Consider the following 18299-nt stretch of genomic DNA (forward strand, 5'->3'; position numbering starts at 1 on the left):
GCTAGGCATTATACAACTATAGGTTAAGGCATAATCTGTGCCACAAAGGGGCTTACAGTCTAATTAGGTAACATGTGGAGACAGGAGAGATTGCAGACTAGAGAATGCCCTGGATAATGCACTAAATCTGGGGGTTGAACCCAGAAGCACCCACCCAGTCCACAGGACTTCCCTGCTGCAGGCTTTCCGTTTAATAAAAATCACAGGAACGAAAATAAACAACTGTTTGGCTGTTTGTCATTAGCACTTTCCACAAGCTCTTAAGGAGTTGTTCTCATTTAATCTGTGTGGTATCAATCAGGACCTCCTGGACCAGCCCTGTTTCATCATATATTATTACTAAGACAAAGAGCAAAGTATCTCTCCTGCTGTCTTCATTTTCTACATTACTACAGTTGCTTCTTGCTCTACAGTGTAGGGAAGGAAATTGTTTCAGGCTTTTCTAATGGCAGAATCCAACTCAGATTTTTGTACTGATGTTTTATGTCTTTCCTTTGCAGCACATGATTGCAGATACTGTTCGGTCACTGAGACATTGCAGAAATAACCAGTTTGGTGAGTAGCCAAAATTTCCTACTAATTTTGCCTTTATACAGCCTGGAGGGTTTTTTTTTTTTCCCTGCTTCCTTTCCACTTGGTCAAGTTTACTACAGCAGCAAAATGTGGTTGACAATTATTTAATGGATTAGCAAGAAAGGGCATTATTGTTGCAAGGTCAACATGGCAGAAACCACAGTTAGATGAAGTTTTACTTTACAAAATGTTTGTAGAAACAGTTTCTAAACTTTTTATAAACTATTTTCCTCCAAAAATTATCAAAATACTGCATAAGATCTGTGCTGGCTTCACTTAATAATGGAAGCCTCTGATGTAGACTGCAGTTTCTCACTTTCTCACTATAACGGAGTTGCCTCAGTCTCCCACCAGTCGCTGTGTTTTGGCAATGGACTCACAGCTGTCTTGGCTTCTAGTACCTAAAAGATGATACTCATCGCCACAGCTTTTCGCTTGGCTTTTCCCCAAGAGCAATTGTTTGCTTAGTTTGGGTTCTTAAGGTCGTTTCACATAAAGCCTTGAACGTACTGAGATCCTCTGGGTTTCATGAAAATAGTTGACTTAGGCAGGAAAGAAGGGGTTGTGTTAGTACCTCTGCTAGAAGAAGCAAATAGAGCTCTGCCTGCTTTAGACACTGGAAGATCTACACCGATGGGAACAATCACGAGTGCCTCAGCTGCACACAAGACTTTTTTTGTGTATTTCCACCTTATTAGCCACCAGAGGATCCCACCCTAAGGGACCATGCCAGAAGACCCCAGCTCACTTTGTTTTGCTGCTCATGGAGTAGAAACCTTCTTTTTCTCCTTCTCAGCATTTCTCATTCTCTGCAGAGTGGTTAAATACAGGAAGGGGACAAACACAACGCTACTTTAGGAAGTGGTTAGTTTTGAAGCCAAACCCACTAAACATGTCATTTATTGAGGCCACTAAAACCGATTTTCCAAAGAGAAGCTCAGAACTGTGCTGCAGCCTTGGGGAAAAAGAGTTGGAATCATTGGTTTTTTCCAGCTGAATTTTCAGCAGCCGTCAGCATGGGCTCTGACAGAAATAATAATAATAATAATTTTGTGTATAAATACATGTACCTTGGAGAATGATAGGTACTGTTAAGGGCTTGGCTGAACATTTGTTCTGTAGAGTTACCATGTGCATGTACAGTCTTTTTTTTTATACAAAGGCTGCTCAGTATTAGGGTTCTTGAGTTATTTTGTGATATATATATGAGGGTGACTGGGAGGAGGATGATGTGCCTTTCATGTTTATTCTGTTAAACCAGATAGCAAAGGAAATATTGATTAATCCAAACCATGCCTCTATAAGTTAGAATGTCTCTTATTTAACACCATAAAATGTAGCATTGGTTCCTTTTAATGATGTGAGGTTTTTTGCAGCTTTTCTGTAAATCTTTCATCTCGTTTTTCCCTTTTTTTTCCAAGTGGTTTTGTAAGTGTTGCAACATAAATCCAAGGTTAATACCTGAGATTTATCATATAATCTGGTAGCTTGAAGTACGTGATTGTTATTTTATTTTACCACAGACTTGATTTATTGTGAAGCTGGCATTTAAAAAGCAGCTTATACAGACATCCCTGTAGGCATTTTTTTTTTTTTCTTAAATTCGTTTAGGCATGAAATGAATTCACTGAATATTTATTGAGACTTTATGGACAGTTTCCTTTTCTAGTGGGCTTATTTTGCTCTCAGGAATGTGAATCTTTCTACTGCATCAGTTCCCAGATTGGCCTAAGAGCAGCAGACGTCTCACTGTAGGAAACAATTCAAACAAAATGATGCAAGGAATATTATTATTGTTTATGAACTGTATCATGTGTATTAACCTTGCAGGCCAAAGTCTTTCTGGATTAGAAACTGGTTAGGTTCCAAGACTGAAATGCCTTTTTAATGGAAATAATACTTCTGTATCCTAAATCCTGAAAACAAATAATAGCATTGGCAAAGCAGCCTGAGAAAATAACAAAAGTCAAGCTTTTTTTCATTTCAGGTGTTAATGAGAAATACAAATGTTTTTCAGTACATTCAGCACAGCTGCTGGGATCCTATTCCCTTGAACAAAAAGGTCATCTCTGTACCCTGACACAGATTTATCACGTTGTCCTCTTCTCTCCCACATTTCTCAAGTTAGAGAGCTGCTCAGAAATAGCTCCTAAAAATAGCTGCCCGGGAGCCCCGTTAGCAGCCACACGCAGAGCTGGCTGCATTGACATCCCGTGGTACCTACACAGCATCATGCAGCCTTCTCTAGAAACAAGTGGGATGGTCGGTTCCTGGAAAGCTTCTGGTGTAGCTGGAGAGCGTGGAGAAAAGGATGACAGTGAAACAAAGGAGAGGGAGGGAGCGTGCGAGTTAAGCTGATTGGTTCGGGGAATTTTGAGGGTTTTCCTTTTTTTAATTCATGGTAATGTTATTAAGAATTCCTTGAGGACATGGAGTAGTTTGTCTCATTTGTCAGCAGAGTGTGGGGAACATATCTGGTTACTTTCTCTGCCTGTCTTGATGGGGCTCGTGGCCATGGGCTTGGCTTTTCCTTTTCCACTTCTGCTGGTCACCAGCCAGCAGCAAGTTCCCACAAGCCAACGTCAGGCATAAAGCTTGTAACAGAAAACATCTGCTTTTCAAGCCACCCTTCAATTTGTCTGTTACACAGCTAATTCCTCTTGCCGTGTAAGCCCCCGTGCAATGACAGCATGACTCTCGTCTCTGGTACGAGATCAGAAATCAAAAGCATAACAGATCAAAACGCAGGGGCCTGTCAGAGCAGCTTTGAAGAGCTTTCCCATCCATCTCCCGCGCTGACATCTTTCACCTGCTCTGGAGGAAATCATCCGGGGCCTGCTGGCTTGTGTACTTGTGTTAAGGTTGTTTAAAAGTTACAGGCTGGGTCGCCCACCCCTGGTCAAAGTCCTGTTGTGCTGCCGGAGTGACACAAAGGAAATCTTGAATGACCCCCTTACAGGGGACGGACTCCTGCCAGCAGGAGTAAAGCTTCCACTTGGGAAGAGTCAGCTTCTTGCCATCCCCCTGTCCCTCCTGGCTGCCCAACATTGCCTACTTCTTTCTTTCTTCTTCCCTTTTCTATATCTAGCCATTACCTCCTTCATTGCACTTAAACATCAAGTCCTTTGGAGCACTGGTTGTCTTTTTTTGTGACTCTAGCACCTGACACGGTGGCGCACAAGGAACTTGGTAACACACAGGACAGAAAAGCAGGCAAGGCATTGGCTTTCTGACCCATCCCCTTTCTCTTGTCTTGCAGGCAATGAAGTTCCTTCAAAAGAGCATCATGAGCTGAAGCCATACGTCCATCACCTGCATGTCATCGACAACCAGCAAGCTCTCTTTGAGCTTTCTCACAGGATAGAGCCGCGCGTGTGAGCGTACACAGCTTCCTATAACCTTGTAACTGCAGCACTTTGAATTAAGTGAATGTTTATGCCAAGCATGTTGCTTCCCTATATAAGAACGGTTTACTGAGTTTTATCAGTAGCTCACACAACATGCGCAGGAAAATCAGGCACGAGCCAGCAAAGGAGCTGCTCCCAGAGTGACAGGGCAAGCTTGGTGCCATCCCCGCTGGTCACCGGGACGGGAGGGAGCGGAGCAGCATCCTTTGAGCTCGGGAGCTTGGTTTCTGTGAAAATATAGTTTGGTCCAGTGTAGCTTTCAACGCAGATTCTGCCAGTATTAGTATGAAAGGAATCGTCGTGTCACCGCCGCAGAACATTTCAGCAAGCAACGTGCCGCAAAGGGATTGATGGCACCTCTCCAGTCCAAGGGTGCCAAAACCACTCTGCAACCCGTGCAGCTCCCCTGAGTCGACTGGAGCATCGTACACCTGAGCTAAGTGCAGACCACCAAGAATGGGAATATAAAAAAAGACAGAGCACCAGGTGAAACTCAAGAGCGCGTCGTGATGCAGAGGTCAGCAGTGAACAGCCCACGCTGTTGTGGTCCCTTAGGAATCTGCTTTATAAAACACACCGTAAGAGCCAGTCCACCTTTGTTGCAATTTATGGACACAATTGTTTGTACACTGAAAACGTGTTATTTTCTTCCTTCTCAGTTTTCCCAGATTTAGCACCAGCTCCTGCGGTTAACGTGGTATAAATTATTATAGCGGGAGCTTTGTTTTCTGCTTGGATTACGGCCTCCTTGGTGTCTATTCAGAAGGTAATGCCTCGACCCACCCACATTCCTAACTAACCTACTGGAAATACCGTTTCAGCAGGTAAAACTTCACCTAACTTCCACACACGCTTCTAATTTTTAAAGAGTGAAAGGTTACACCTTCCAGGGTGCCAGTGTGATTACCTGAGCACACACCGTCCCCACAGCATCAGGGTCCCTTCCCAGCTTCTGTCCCTCTCACACCCCTCCCCGAACCATGCTCATGCAGCTGTCAGTACGACTTCTGGGCATGTACTGAAGCAGCATTTTTTTAAAGTCTTATCTACAGTTGACCTGCATCTGAGCACCACCATCACCATGGCTCTCCGTGCTTAGAAGTTGCCCCGAAATAATCTGGTGAATGCCACAGGCGATGTGCAGTGTTGCTACACGGTTTGGGACGTGTTTGTGCATTGGCTGGAGGTAAAGGTCCCTTTGCAGAGCAGGGAGGATACATTCCTTTGCTTGCCCATCTCTATTATGTGTTTTCCACGTGAGGAAGACCTCCAGGAAAATGCTCCTTTACTGAAGTGTGGGAATACTGAAGTAGCATGCTCTTCATCATTGTGTTATCTCTCGTTTAAAGGGATTTAAAAAAAAAAAAAGCAGCTTTAACAAGTAGTCTGTGGGGGAATCTGTAGACTGCATTCCGTTTTCCCATCTGTGAAATATTGTATAGATCTATTGTAAAGGAAACAGATGTTTCAGAAATGTATTTGCTTGTACTTTGTTATTATCAAATGCTATATGATTTTTTTTTTTTTTTAAGAAAAAAAATCTTCTTTTTACCCAGTAAAAAGAAAAAAAAAATAAACTCTTGCTGGCCATGGAGTAAAAATTTCCTATGTTCTTCTGTAGATGTGACTGCACATATTGTAAATAACTCTTTTGTGCAAACAGACCAAAACTGTTCAGATGAGGATACTGGCTGCAGTGGGCTCTTTTTTTGCAGTGTAAGAACATAAACCAGATACAATTTGCTGCTTGTGTTATTGCAGTTCTTCCTCTGGCTCCAGCGCTCCCCACATCCCCATCCCTAGCACCTTACCTGGGTGCTTTGCTGGGTTTTGAGCTCCCCCTTGTGAAATCTTTTTTTTTACTCTGGCATTATTTTTAGGAGCCTGTACGTAGACCAGCCTGCATGCTTTTAGCTCGTGTGGTGTAGCACTCTGGTCCACAAATTGTTCTCTTTAAATCTGTGGGAGAGGGAGCAGAAGAAAGTATTCAGGGTGAGAAAAAAGTGGGGCTATTTCTACTGTGTTTGGCTCTGTGATAGTTTTGGTAGTTAATGCTGATGAAGCAGCAGTGGTGCCAGAGAAGAATAAAAGAGAAGGAAATGAAAAAAGGGGAAGAAAGAACGAAAGAGGAAAAAAAACCCAAACAACCCCAAAAAACAACCCCTCAAAAAAAACAGAAGAAGGATGACTCTGTGCTCAGGCTTTGATCTGAAAAGAGCCACCTTGCTCTGCCAGTTTGAAATGGTTGAAGGAAATGGTTGGGTTAACCTGTACCAGTAGGATTCAAGCTACCTGAGCCGTGGGGCTCTCTGCACCGCTGTAACTTTATACTAAATGTGGTGTTGCCTACCCCTTGCAGCTGGCATAAACTCAGTCTGAGGGCATGTAGCCAGCATTAATCTCATTATCTGTATCGTGGCTAATTAGACTGCTGTTTAAAACTTTACAAACGACTTTTCGTGGTGGCCTGTATAATTAGGATATAAATTTCTGGTCAGAGGGGCCATTTCATATTGAAAAACATGGATATTGTAACTGTTACCGTAAAGGAAAAGCAAATAGTCCAAATCTGTAGCTTATATGTCTAATTAAAAAAAAAAAAAAAAAAGCCCATTAGTCTTTTTTCAACAGGTGAAGCGTTGCAGAGCTGGGCTGCAGACTGGTAAGCAGTTGGAAGGTGTGGTGGTTGGGAGGAGAACTAGAAGTAAGCCTGGTGAAGGAGAGGGGAACACTACACAGCCTCTGCCAGGGTCTGGCACTAGGGAGATTGTGTGATTTTTTTTTTTTTAAATCCTTCAATAGCGCAATTACGTTACGTAGGATAAAATCCATGAATCTTGTAAGTTCAGTTTATCACAGTCACACCTCTGTATATTTTCTTTAGTAGCTAGGAGGAGGAATTAGACAACACAAAGGAAAAAGCTGGGTCGCTTTATACCTCTTTGATGTGGGATTTTGTTGCATCAAATTTAGATGTTTCTATGACACATCTTTTTGATTCCAGCCCCGCCTCAGATGGAAATAAATTGCATTTACATGACAGTGGCAAAAAAAAAAAAAAAGGTGTTATCTGAAATAATAAGACATACGCTGCTGTAAAATTTCAAAGAAAGATGTAAATACTAAACATTTTAGCAGAGTAATATTTATTTGCATAGCCTATTTATTGTCATCTTATTACACTGTTAAAAATACTGGGATGAAGTCAATGAGCTGAGGTAAGAACACCTGCCTGTTCCGTTCTCTCTGAGTGCCATAATGCTGTCAGCTTGCATTAAAAGTAATAAAATAGAAAACCCCAAATCAAGGTATTTACCTAACTTCTCAGGGACTACAGCGAGTAGTTATCCACCGTTTTGAGACCTGGTATGTATGAAATAATCTGATTTACCAGAATCAATGTTGCCAATGTTTTCCTTTTCGTATTTCATGCTTGTCTGCCTCTGTACATATTGTGTTGTGTATTTATGAGAGCTAGTAAGCAATAATTTATATGTCAAAATGGCCAAGCAATACAAGGTTAAAACTTGTAGAAGCAACTGTTACATTTATCTTGCATTTTCCAGTGTTTTTTAATATTGCTTTTCAAAATATAAAAACTACCTTAATGAAGCCTGGGCTCCGTGCCTTCATGCCTACCACACGGACTTACTGTGCTTAAATGGAATATTTTACGCTCGTATTTCTAGTGAGTTGGTTCTGCAAACCCTGGCTGTGTTTGAGGTGGACGCAGAAGCAGCGTGTGCCTGGGTAGAGGCTGAGGAGCCCGACCCCGTTCAGAGCTGGTCAGTGGGATTTGCTGGTACCGATGTATTCCGGGCAGTTTCAGAAGCAGGGATGATGTTAATGGGGTCTCAGCTGTGCCTTATCATCACGGTGCAGTCTGAGAGGGGCCTGGAGCCACCATGAGAAGTCCCTGTGGGAGAGGGGAGGAGTAAATCTATCCTCACATCCTCTGGAGGCTGCTTATCAGTGCTCCATCCTCTTACTGAGGACAGCCCGTGCTTTCCCCTGTCACCAGGCGTCCCTGCAGCGGGGAAGGCAGAGCCCGTGGTGGGCTGTGAGCACGCTGTGATGCAGCTGAGGCTCGTCCTGTCCTTCCACCCTTCCCACTTCCAAACTCTGGGAACCACTCAGCCAAAACTGGCTTTTTCACCCAGAACTAATACTCAGTACTTACAGCATGACGTCTGTTCAAAGTGCTTTACAAATAGGCATTAATTAATCCTCCAAGTGCCTGCACGTTAAGTAGTCTTAAGCCTGACCTAAAAGTGTTTGTGCCAGCATTCATAGATGGGTAAGGTGCATTTTAACTGGGATAGTTAAAACAGCACAAGCCCAGGTTGTTGACACAGCTCTATGATAATGTTTAAAGATACTTTACAGCCAGCCATCCTTTTCCAGATCCAGCTATGCAAGCTGAAGAACTAACATTCCCAGTTGTTCATTGGAGATCATTGCTCCCCACGGTGTAGTCCAGAAGGAGACCTGGGGTGTATCTCCTGACCTGTTGCAGTTAGCTGGAGTATTTCAAGCCACGTGAGCACCTAACTTTGCGCAGAAGGGCTCTCCTTCCATCCCTCAGCCTTGCTGGGGGGTTGTCACAAGAAGCTAGAGTGACCATACCTTTAGGATAATTTGCAAACGGGAAGGTGTAGAGCTGAGGATAGCTGCCTCACAGCTCCAGCTGTGCTGGAAGAGCCACAAGAAGAGGCTGCTGTGCTCCAGATGTTCTCCCCTCAGACCATCCTGCTGAACTGCTCAGACAAGTCTCCTCCATTTCTGTCCATCGAAAGCATTTTTATTGGCAAAGACCTGCAATTTAAGCTGCCCAATGAACTCGGTGAACATTAACTGAAGTGGTCAGAGGCCTGTGATGAGGAGGAGTTCCTGCAGGAGCTGTGTGAAGGTGAGAGGCAGCAGGTGGGAACAGGTTTGCTCCAGGGCCAGCACAGCCCTTTGTGCAGAGCGGGAGTGACCTGCATGGGGACAACTGCTCTACCCTATGCAGAGATGATTCCCTCTTCTCAGTGGAATAAAAACCCACCAAGCCTGTAGAAAAAACCTCTCAAATATTTGCTGTTTCACATCCCGGCAGGCTGGTTCCCTCTTCTCGGTGGAATAAAAACCCACCAAGCTTGTAAAAAAACCCTCTCAATATTTGCTGTTTCACATCCCGGCAGGCTGTCATGCCACACAGAGCATCTGCCCTGGAGTCCTGCTCTCTTCTGCCACGGGGGTGGCAGCCAAGCTACACGTCCAGCAAAACCCAAAGAAGGTAAATCTTCCCTCTGTTGTCTACTTGTACACCTCCAATGACCACCATTTCCCACTGGAGAGTTGTGTGATGGCACCCTACTTGCATGGCAACAATAAAACCATGAACTACCTGTAGCTGTATCAGAGTTAAAAGAGTTGCGTGGTGCAGTTAATATAAGATTTGGAGAACTGAGGAGGCCTGCCGAGGTGGGCCAAATGAATAATCCTTGAAGCAAGGAGAGAACTGGTTTCCCTCATGTTCCCTCCTGCCTGGAGGAAGGCCAGTGGATTTCATAAGAGCCTTGTAAAGGTCTAGAAAGACTAGCGAAAGTGTGCTTGTGCATCAGCCCAACCTCAGAGCCTTTCAGAGGTCAAGGAATGGCAGCGATGGACTCTACATGTTTTCTTTTCCTTTCTGTTGCCCGTTGCAAGGGGTGACGTTTCTGGTAAGCAGTTGCAGCTGTTCGTATCCCCAGGAGGTCTGTGCTGGCACTTGTTTGTAGAGGCATCAGGATCGTTGCACAGATCATCTCAATACTCTGCAAATCTGTGCATTTTGGGAATTGGTCAGGCTTTGGCATATTTTTTCCATCCCTCCCCTATCCTAGGCAGACTATGGAAGGAGGGACAGGGGCATCATCCTGCTGCTGACCCTCTCCATGTCCTGCCTCCTCAGGGGGAATCTTCAGGGTAGAGGCAATCCTTGCCCTTCCCTGCCCATTGAGAAAAACTTCATAATTGTAGAGAAACCAGGCAGTTAAGACCCAAGAAGAATTTCATTTTGGGGTCAGGAAAGAAAAGAGCCATTCACAGGTTACATAAACTCAGCAGGTGATGGGCAAATTCTTCCTTTGGGTTCTCTGCATGACCCTGATTGATTGCACCTGGGTATTTGCCTGCTTAAGTACTTACTTTGCAGGGAGAGGTGAGCAGTGCTGGGATTGTGTGTAAGTAGGACTGGTTCCAAGCAAGGGCTCTCTGCCTGTGGGCTGGTTTTAGTGCTTTTTATGGTCCTGATGTCCTTAGTTCTTCCCTGTAAAGTTTCAGCTCTCATCTCTGTGCTAAGGAGTCAGATCAGCCCTAGGGTTGCTAAGAAATAGTGAATCAGCATAGTTTAGAATAACAGTTGATTGCAAAGCCACGTTTACTTTAACTTTTTTAGCATAAAAATGTGGATTCAGTGGTGTAAGTTTAGAAAAGCACATGGGCAAGATGCGAAGATGCCTTTAAGCAGAACCAGGTGAGCTAAAGCCCACTGAAGAACAACCACCGTGGCAGCCTCCCTTCAACAGGTAGGTCTTAAATGATGGTTTCTGCAAGGATGTGGTTTATATATTGTGTGGTCTTTGGAACAGATTTTCTTGCAGAAAGTTGCCAGGGCTTCTAAAACTTGAGCAGCTTGGGGTTTTGTCTTGGTCTCTTGCTGTGGTGATCAACAGTGCAAGCCCTTTCCTGTCTGCAGTGGCAGGAAGAGCTGGTTCAGAGCAAGTGGTAGTGCTCCGGGGAAGGTCATAAAGGAAACACGGTTAGTGATGGCAAACAGCCTCTTTGTAAGCTGCAATAATTAGGCACAAGTAAATGGCCATGCAACAACAAAAACCAACTGGGGAAAAAAAAAAAAAAAGAAAAAGGGAAGGAGAAGTCCTGACATTGATCTTGCTGGGCTTGGAGGTGCCTCCCCAGGGAAATGGGTTAGATGGGAGTATTAGCAGGGAGAAACAGCACCGGCAGAACTCACCACTTAACCCAAGTGGTGAAGTGCCCCTGGAGAGAGGCTGTGACAGATGGCTTGAAAGCACAGAGCCCTGCTCTGCTGGAGGGAATTTACCAGGGAATGTAAACAGGGGTGATTCAGACCTGGTAAAGACAAAAGGATGGTGTGGATCAAACCACAGATGAAGCGTCTCCCTGGTGAGTTATACAGGCTTTTGACAAGTGCTTGTGAGAGCTCTCTGGGATGCCAGGCAAAGATTTGTGTCGTTTCATAAGCAATAAGCACTGAAGCCATGTGGGCCTGATTCCTGTGTGGGCTTGCCCCAGCCAAGCCTACCTGTCGGTGGGGGTGTCTGTGGTAGAGACAAGCATCTGCTGGGGAATTTGGCTCATCAGCTCCAGGTGACAGTCCTTCAGCCTCGAATTTCTCAAAAGTTTAAAGACTTACAGTTATATCAAGCAGCTTGGAAAAACTTCCATCAAAACAAGGCCAGCTGCTGTTGTAAGGGTACCTCTGCCTTTCATTCAGAAAGATTGTGTAAAGTCAAGTTCAATTTCTATTGATTTTTGGTTTTAAAAACTTGGAAAGCTCAAACCTCTGCTGTCAAGCTGAGTCCCTGGGTATGCTACAAAACAATGTACTCACTGAATCCAATTTGAAACACTTTAAAGTGGCAAATAACTATAAACTGCTTTATCTGCTACTGATGCTGGGTTTCATACAAGGCAAGCACCTCTGGTCCTCCAGAAGAGGACCAAGCAGGGCTGCAGGTGTTGGGTCCCTCATCACATTTGCAGGATGAAAGCTGTTGTGGCTGGTGCCAGCTGCCAGCATTGACCTTGGCTTGGGGCTATGCCTATGTGCTCCAGCTTCAGGGCACATTGTTGGTTGGGCGTTACTTTTTAAGTCCAAGTAGATGACGATATGATAGTAGGAGCTAGCAGAGAGGCATAATACAGGACTGGAAATGATTTTAGCAAGTCCAACATAGTAGAGGCAGAACAGGGGAGGACTCTTCGGGGAAAATAACATGCAAATCTCAAGAAAATTCACATGTGACTAAAATGCATTTAGATGCCCTCGTTTAGTGCTTATTTGATGAGGTTTACTTCATTTTGGGTGAGGTAATTCACTTTACTTTTAAATAAGAGTTTCTGCTGAAGTGCATAATGTAGTTTAGCCAATCCAATTTAATTTTGTGCTTTTTGCTAACTTGATTTATTCCTCTGAGCAATTTGAGTGGCTCCAGGGAACTTGGTCTGGCTTTATAGAAGAGCTAATGAGGAAAGACTTAGACTAAACACTAAGGTTTTCAGAGGATATTGAGAGATAGTAACGTGGCTAAGGTAGGTATCATTTCCCTGAAATAACTAGGTGAGAAACTGCTGGATCCCTGTGTTCTCATGAAGGTGTCTCTGCAAAGAGCACATAATCATTTTGACTAAGCAAAGATGCTTGGCTGGCTATGGTTGGTTGCAGCAGAAGCTGCTACCAGCTAGAATAAACTTTCCCAGCAGCTAAATTGCTCTTGGCAATATCTTCCCTTTCAAAAGCTCAGTTACCATTGACATCTAGTGGTGAAATCCTGTGCCTGGAGAAGCAGTTTATTGCATCAAAACTGCCTGTGCGACCTCAAGGGACTGCAGGACATAATGCAGCAGTGAGAGGCTCCTCTGTCATCTGCGTGGTCCACTGACCCCAGTTTATTAGATTTGTTGACTCAGATTCCCATTTAAGTGGACTGATGGGATTATCTGTTCAGCCTTTTTGTGCACGTTTCCCCATGGATTTAGTTTCCAGGCTTTATGATGAGAGTGCACATTCGCTTAGGACAGATGCTAATGGGAATAAAGACCGCTGCCTTCTCATCTGTCAGTAGCCCCCGGAGTCAGCGTCTCATCCAAAGCTGCTGGCTGCAGTGTGAGCATTTGGTCTGGGGCAGCTTCTCCAAACACGCCGCAGAGTTGTCTGGGTGCGTCTGACAAAAGCAAGCAAGCATGCCCGGGGAAAGGGCATGAGGCTGGTTTCACTGTTTAATCAAAGGAGTGGGTTTGTGAGCCCGAGGAGGCTTTTTTTTTTTTTTTTTTTTCCTCTGGAAGGTGCTGTCTTACATGTGCTCCTGGCAATCTTGGTGACAGTTTGTGGTTATGTTCACCCAACCTTTGATAAGGAGGAGAACTGAGCAACTTAAACTGCTTTATGTAGCAGTGGCAGGCTTTGATGGCAAATACCGTGTGCTGTGAATCATAGAATGGTTCAGGTTAGAAGGGACCTTAAAGATCCTCCAGTTCCAACCCCCTGTCCTGGGCAGGGACACCTCCCACCAGACCAGGTTGCTCGAAGCCCCATCCAGCCTGGCCTTGAACACCTCCAGGGATGGGGCATCCACAGCTTCTCTGGACAGCCTCTTCCAGTGTCCCACCACCCTCACAGTAAAGAATGTCTTCCCAATATCTAATCTAAATCTCCCCTCTTTTGGTCTAAAACTGTTACCCCTCGTCCTGCTCCCTGACAAAGAGTCCCTCCCCATCTCTCCTGTAGCCCCCTTCAGGTACTGGAAGGCTGCTATAAGGTCTCCCTGGAACCTTCCCTTCTCCAGGCTGAGGTCTCCCAACTCTCTCAGTTTGTCTTCATAGGAGAGGTGCTCCAGGCCTCTGATCATTTTTGTGGCCCTCCACTGGACCTTGTTCCAGTAGGCCCATGTCTTTCCTGTACTAGGGACTCCAGAGCTGGACGCAGTACTCCAGGTGGGGTCTCACCAGAGTGGAGCAGAGGTGTAGAATCACTTCCCTCAACCTGCTGGCCATGCTTCTTCATGCAAATGAATTACACTGTGAAAGGAAAACAGGTTGCTCCTGAGTTTAGAGCTCGTGCCACTGTCGCCAGGGCATGAGGCGAGGCTGTGTTCATGTGGAGCAGGGGTGGAACACTGTGCTGCATCTGGAAAAGGTGTTTTGGGACTGCTCTGCTCCCCCTGTGTCATCATGGGTCACATCTTCTTCACCGTGGGCAAACCACCCCAAATTCCCCATATCTGCAGTACCCCCATGAGCACAGGGGCCAACCAGCTGGAGCTGCCGGGTGGTGTCGCAGGGAAGCTGCAAAGAGGTAAGAAGAGGGGAACATTTAGGAGTCAGTGGTGTTAATAAGCTGCTAGTTGATAAGCCAATGACTGCTAAAATGAGCAAAATTCAGAAAGGCTGAATGTGCCTGCTGTTGGTCAGGGACAGCTGCAGGCTGGAGGGACTTTGGGGAAAGTCAAGACTAACCAGATTTTGGTGTGACTTGGCGAGCAGGAGCACTGTGAATTTGTCAGATAAGTACCATATAGTTCTGAAGAAATATCCTAAAGGGTCAAACATTTGTTTAAGCTGTAGCTCTTTGATAAATTCTGTGTATTCAGCAAAAAGCTCCGAACAGCTAATACGGAGGTACTTCAGGAAATACCTTCATGGTGAGCTGCTTTCAGCTGTGGGTTGGGACCAGGAAGGGCCCCGGTCAGTGATTCCCACTGCTGCATCCATGCAGCTGCTCCTGAGCCTGCACACCAAGCCAAGTCACAAACCTGGGAAATGATCACAGCCAAGGCAAACCTCCTCTACATAATAAACCTCATATCTGAGGTCCACGTGCAATTTGGTAATTGCTCTTTGCCCTACCGCTGGGCCTAATGTGTGCAGCTCATTCCGGGTCTCCCCAGAGACTAGTCTCTGTGATATTACAACTATGGTCTCAGTGACAGCCACTGTTTGTTCTGGGGTGATAACAGGGACTGTTAACACTTGCTCTTCCCTGGACTTGGGGAAAAAGAGCTTATGAACAGCAGCTAAAAGAAATGTCACTAAAACGTGGTTATCTATTGTTGCTCAGAGGGCTCTGAAGGCAAATAGAAAATGTTAACCAGTTAAAGTCACCAGGAGGCAGAAAGGAGTTGCTGTCCCTGTTTCACAGATGAAGAAACTCCAGAAAGAGAGATTGGCAGAGAGAGTTGGCTGAGGTCACACAGAGCTAGGACACCATCCAGATTGCTTTCCACCCATCCTCGAGCGCTTCCAGACCGTTGGCGCTTCTCCCGCGCTCGCTCACTAAACCAATTATACACTGAACAAAAGTCAATGAAGGCAAAAGAGGCGAGAGCCTGGCGGAGACAACTGGGGGCTGGAGAGTGGCAGGGCACGGCCTCCTCCCAGCTGGCAGAGAATGGCCCCCCTGTCGCCAGGCAATCGCCCAATTCTCTGCTTGGCACAGCCCCCGTGGTGTTGCTTGCGTGGGCTGTTTACTCTGTGCACTTTGAAGCTTTTGTACTTTCTTTCAAGGAAACTGGTGTCTCCTCTGGATTAGAGACACCCCTTCTCAATCAGGGTGTCCATCCTAGCCGGTGAACTTCCCACACCTGCTCCTCCTCTGCAGCTACCCGCTGGGAAGAGCCTCAAGAAACCAAAGTTGTTCTATAGAATCATGGAATGCTTAGAGTTGGAAGGGACCTTGAAAATAATTGAGTTCTAACCCCCCTGCCATAGGCAGGGACACCTCCCACCAGACCAGGTTGCTTAAAGTCCCATCCAACCTGGCCTTGAACATCTCCAGGGATGGGGCATCCACAACTTCTCTGGGCAACCTGTTCCAGTGCCTCACCAGCCTCACAGTAAAAAATTTCTTCTTTATGTCCAAACCAAATCTCCTCTCTTTCATTTTATGCCTAGGAAAGGTGATGTGAATGTAGATAGATGATATGGTTCACAACCACAGGCATGGTGGGGGTAATGTGGAAGCTGGAGAAAGGAGCAGCCCCCTTGTCAGGCTCCTTGGAGCAACCTGCATCAGAAGACCTGGAGCCCCCAGTCTCTGGGGGTTGTTTCTGCTGCAGGGGCCTCCTCAAATTACACCAAATCTTCCCTCTTTCATTTTATGCCTAGGAAGGTGATGTGAACGTAGATAGATGGTACGGTTCACAACCGCAGGCATGGTGGGGGTAATTTGGAAGCTGGAGAAAGGAGCAGCCCCCTTGTCAGGCTCCTTGGAGCAACCTGCATCAGAAGACCTGGAGCCCCCAGTCTCTGGGGGTTGTTTCTGCTGCAGGGGCCTCCTCAAATTACAAGTAGTTTACTCCCTGGGTCTCTTACTCTATCAAAATAGCAACCAGCTTTTAACAGTTTGGGCTTTATCAGTATTTAATTTATTGGTTTTATTTTTTTTCTATGAATCTCTTCATTGAAAGAAGGGGGGTTACTGTTTTACTCCTAGCTTGTAGTATCTCAGGCTGAATGCCGGCAAGAACATGCTGTGCCCGAAAAACAGGTAACTTAACCTAGAAAATGATGTCCTGTCTTGTGCACAGGATTGCACCATCAGCTGATTGACAGATGAGGGAACTATGAGACTAAATTCTGTTTCTGAGCTTTGTTCTCCTTTATGGCAGCAGTTGCTTCTGGAGTGACGGGCAGTACTTGTGGGAGCAAGAATTTGCTGCAGATAAAATTTGGGGAAAAGAAGAAGCATTTTTAACCTCATTTCTAAAGAAACAATGCCTTGTCTTAGCCCTTGTTAGCTTTCTAGGTACTTGAGACATTTTTGACCAAATCTGGAAGAGTAACGAAAGGCTGAGAAATAATTATGTGCCCATAAGGGAACAAAGAGGGCAGCTTGGAGAGACAATGTGGAGTCAAACAGGAGGGTGCATCACCGCTCCTCATCCCCGTGGTGGTCCATGGCCAGCTCTTGCCTGACAAGCATTAGCTCTTGCCCAGTGGGAATTTTTCAGCTCATAGGTATCAGCTCTTGGGCACGTTTGAGCAAGGTACTGTTAGCAAACCTTGCTTTTCTTCCTGGAGGTTTAATGTCTGCTAGTGCCAGCAAGGCATTGATCCAGGGCCATAACCTGGTTCCTGCTTTTACCACCCTTGGCAAGGAATTTCTGCTGATGTTCCTTTGTTCCACATCATAGTTCTTTCCTCCTGCCTTTTTCCCCTCCTTCCTTTTTCCAGTCCTGCCTTTTTGTACACTCTGCAAAGATGGTGAATTGTCTCTTAGTGTCTCAGGCAGGAGACTCTGATAATTTGTGAGCTCTGCACATGACACTGATATCCTAGTGTTACTGCTACCTCTTTCCTAACCAGTTACTACCAGTAAAACAGCAGTGACATTTTAGACATTTAACTGGGGGGTGGCAGTGTAATTTTTGTTTGCTTCCTTGCTTTTTAGGTCTACAGCTCTAGTATGGAGAAGAGGGCGGGTCAGGGGAACAGAAGTTGAAGACCAGTCCTATTTCTACCCTGGATACTTTACACTGTAAAGCCCAATGTTTGTCTACCTTACAGCATTCTTTTCTGAAGCTCACTTAAGGACTATAAGCAAAGTACTTTAGGAGTCCCAAAAAAGAAGGAGCCACAGAGGTCATAACTCCTGTTTGGCCAGCCAGGACTATTTGAATCTATCAAGATAGTACCCATCTGAGGCAGAACTGTTGTTATATAAAGGAGAAAAATGTGCAAGTGTACTTTATGATGAATACATCTTGGCTTGGCTTCTAATCGATAGAGATGTTTCTAGTTGGGGCAGGTTGGGAAGTATTGGATCATGTTTCCTGTCTTGATTTCCAACACATAACATGGAAGTGAGACCAGTAATGGGAACTGACGTTTGGGTGGTGGATTTTGGTTGGGGTTTTTTTGTTTTGGTTTTTCTTTTGTTTGTTTGTTTTTGGTATGAAAAGGAAACAGAATGGCAGACAAAATCTCATCTGGGCTAGTGCTCAGCGTGGAGTGGAAGAGGAGTCTTGCAGTGCCACCTAGGGGTTCCTGTGCTTGAGAGGACTACTTCCACTGAAGTTCCCACTAGCTGGGAGTTGGCAGTGTATTTTACCTGCTCTCACCTTGCCAAGAGCAGTCCCAAACATGGGTGATACCTGTTCATTGCTCAGCCCCCTACCATGTGGGAGAGAGCCATACAATTTGGTTGGGGTTTTTTTGTTTTGGTTTTTCTTTTGTTTGTTTGTTTTTGGTATGAAAAGGAAACAGAATGGCAGACAAAATCTCATCTGGGCTAGTGCTCAGCGAGGAGGAGTGGAAGAGGAGTCTTGCAGTGCCACCTAGGGGTTCCTGTGCTTGAGAGGACTACTTCCACTGAAGTTCCCACTAGCTGGGAGTTGGCAGTGTATTTTACCTGCTCTCACCTTGCCAAGAGCAGTCCCAAACATGGGTGATACCTGTTCATTGCTCAGCCCCCTACCATGTGGGAGAGAGCCATACAACATCATAGAGACACACTGTCAAAAGGTATAGACACATATGTCCGATCCATGGGAGATCTCAGGTAAATTCCACATCTAAAAACCACGTGGATCAATG

At 45.3% G+C, this 18299-nt stretch overlaps 1 protein-coding gene across 1 annotated transcript in view; it reads left to right on the forward strand.

The window, feature by feature from the left end:
- Positions 1-7592, forward strand: part of RAPGEF5 (Rap guanine nucleotide exchange factor 5) — a 179989-nt gene extending 172397 nt beyond the window's left edge. The window contains exons 26-27 of the mRNA XM_014937639.1: positions 501-555; positions 3833-7592. Coding sequence (XP_014793125.1) covers positions 501-555; positions 3833-3951 — 174 coding nt within the window. The 3' untranslated portion in view covers positions 3952-7592. The remainder of the gene's footprint in view (positions 1-500; positions 556-3832) is intronic.
- Positions 7593-18299: the final 10707 nt, after the last annotated feature.

This window comes from Calidris pugnax, unplaced genomic scaffold, assembly GCF_001431845.1.
Source record: "Calidris pugnax isolate Ruff unplaced genomic scaffold, ASM143184v1 scaffold11, whole genome shotgun sequence".
NCBI lineage: Eukaryota > Metazoa > Chordata > Aves > Charadriiformes > Scolopacidae > Calidris > Calidris pugnax.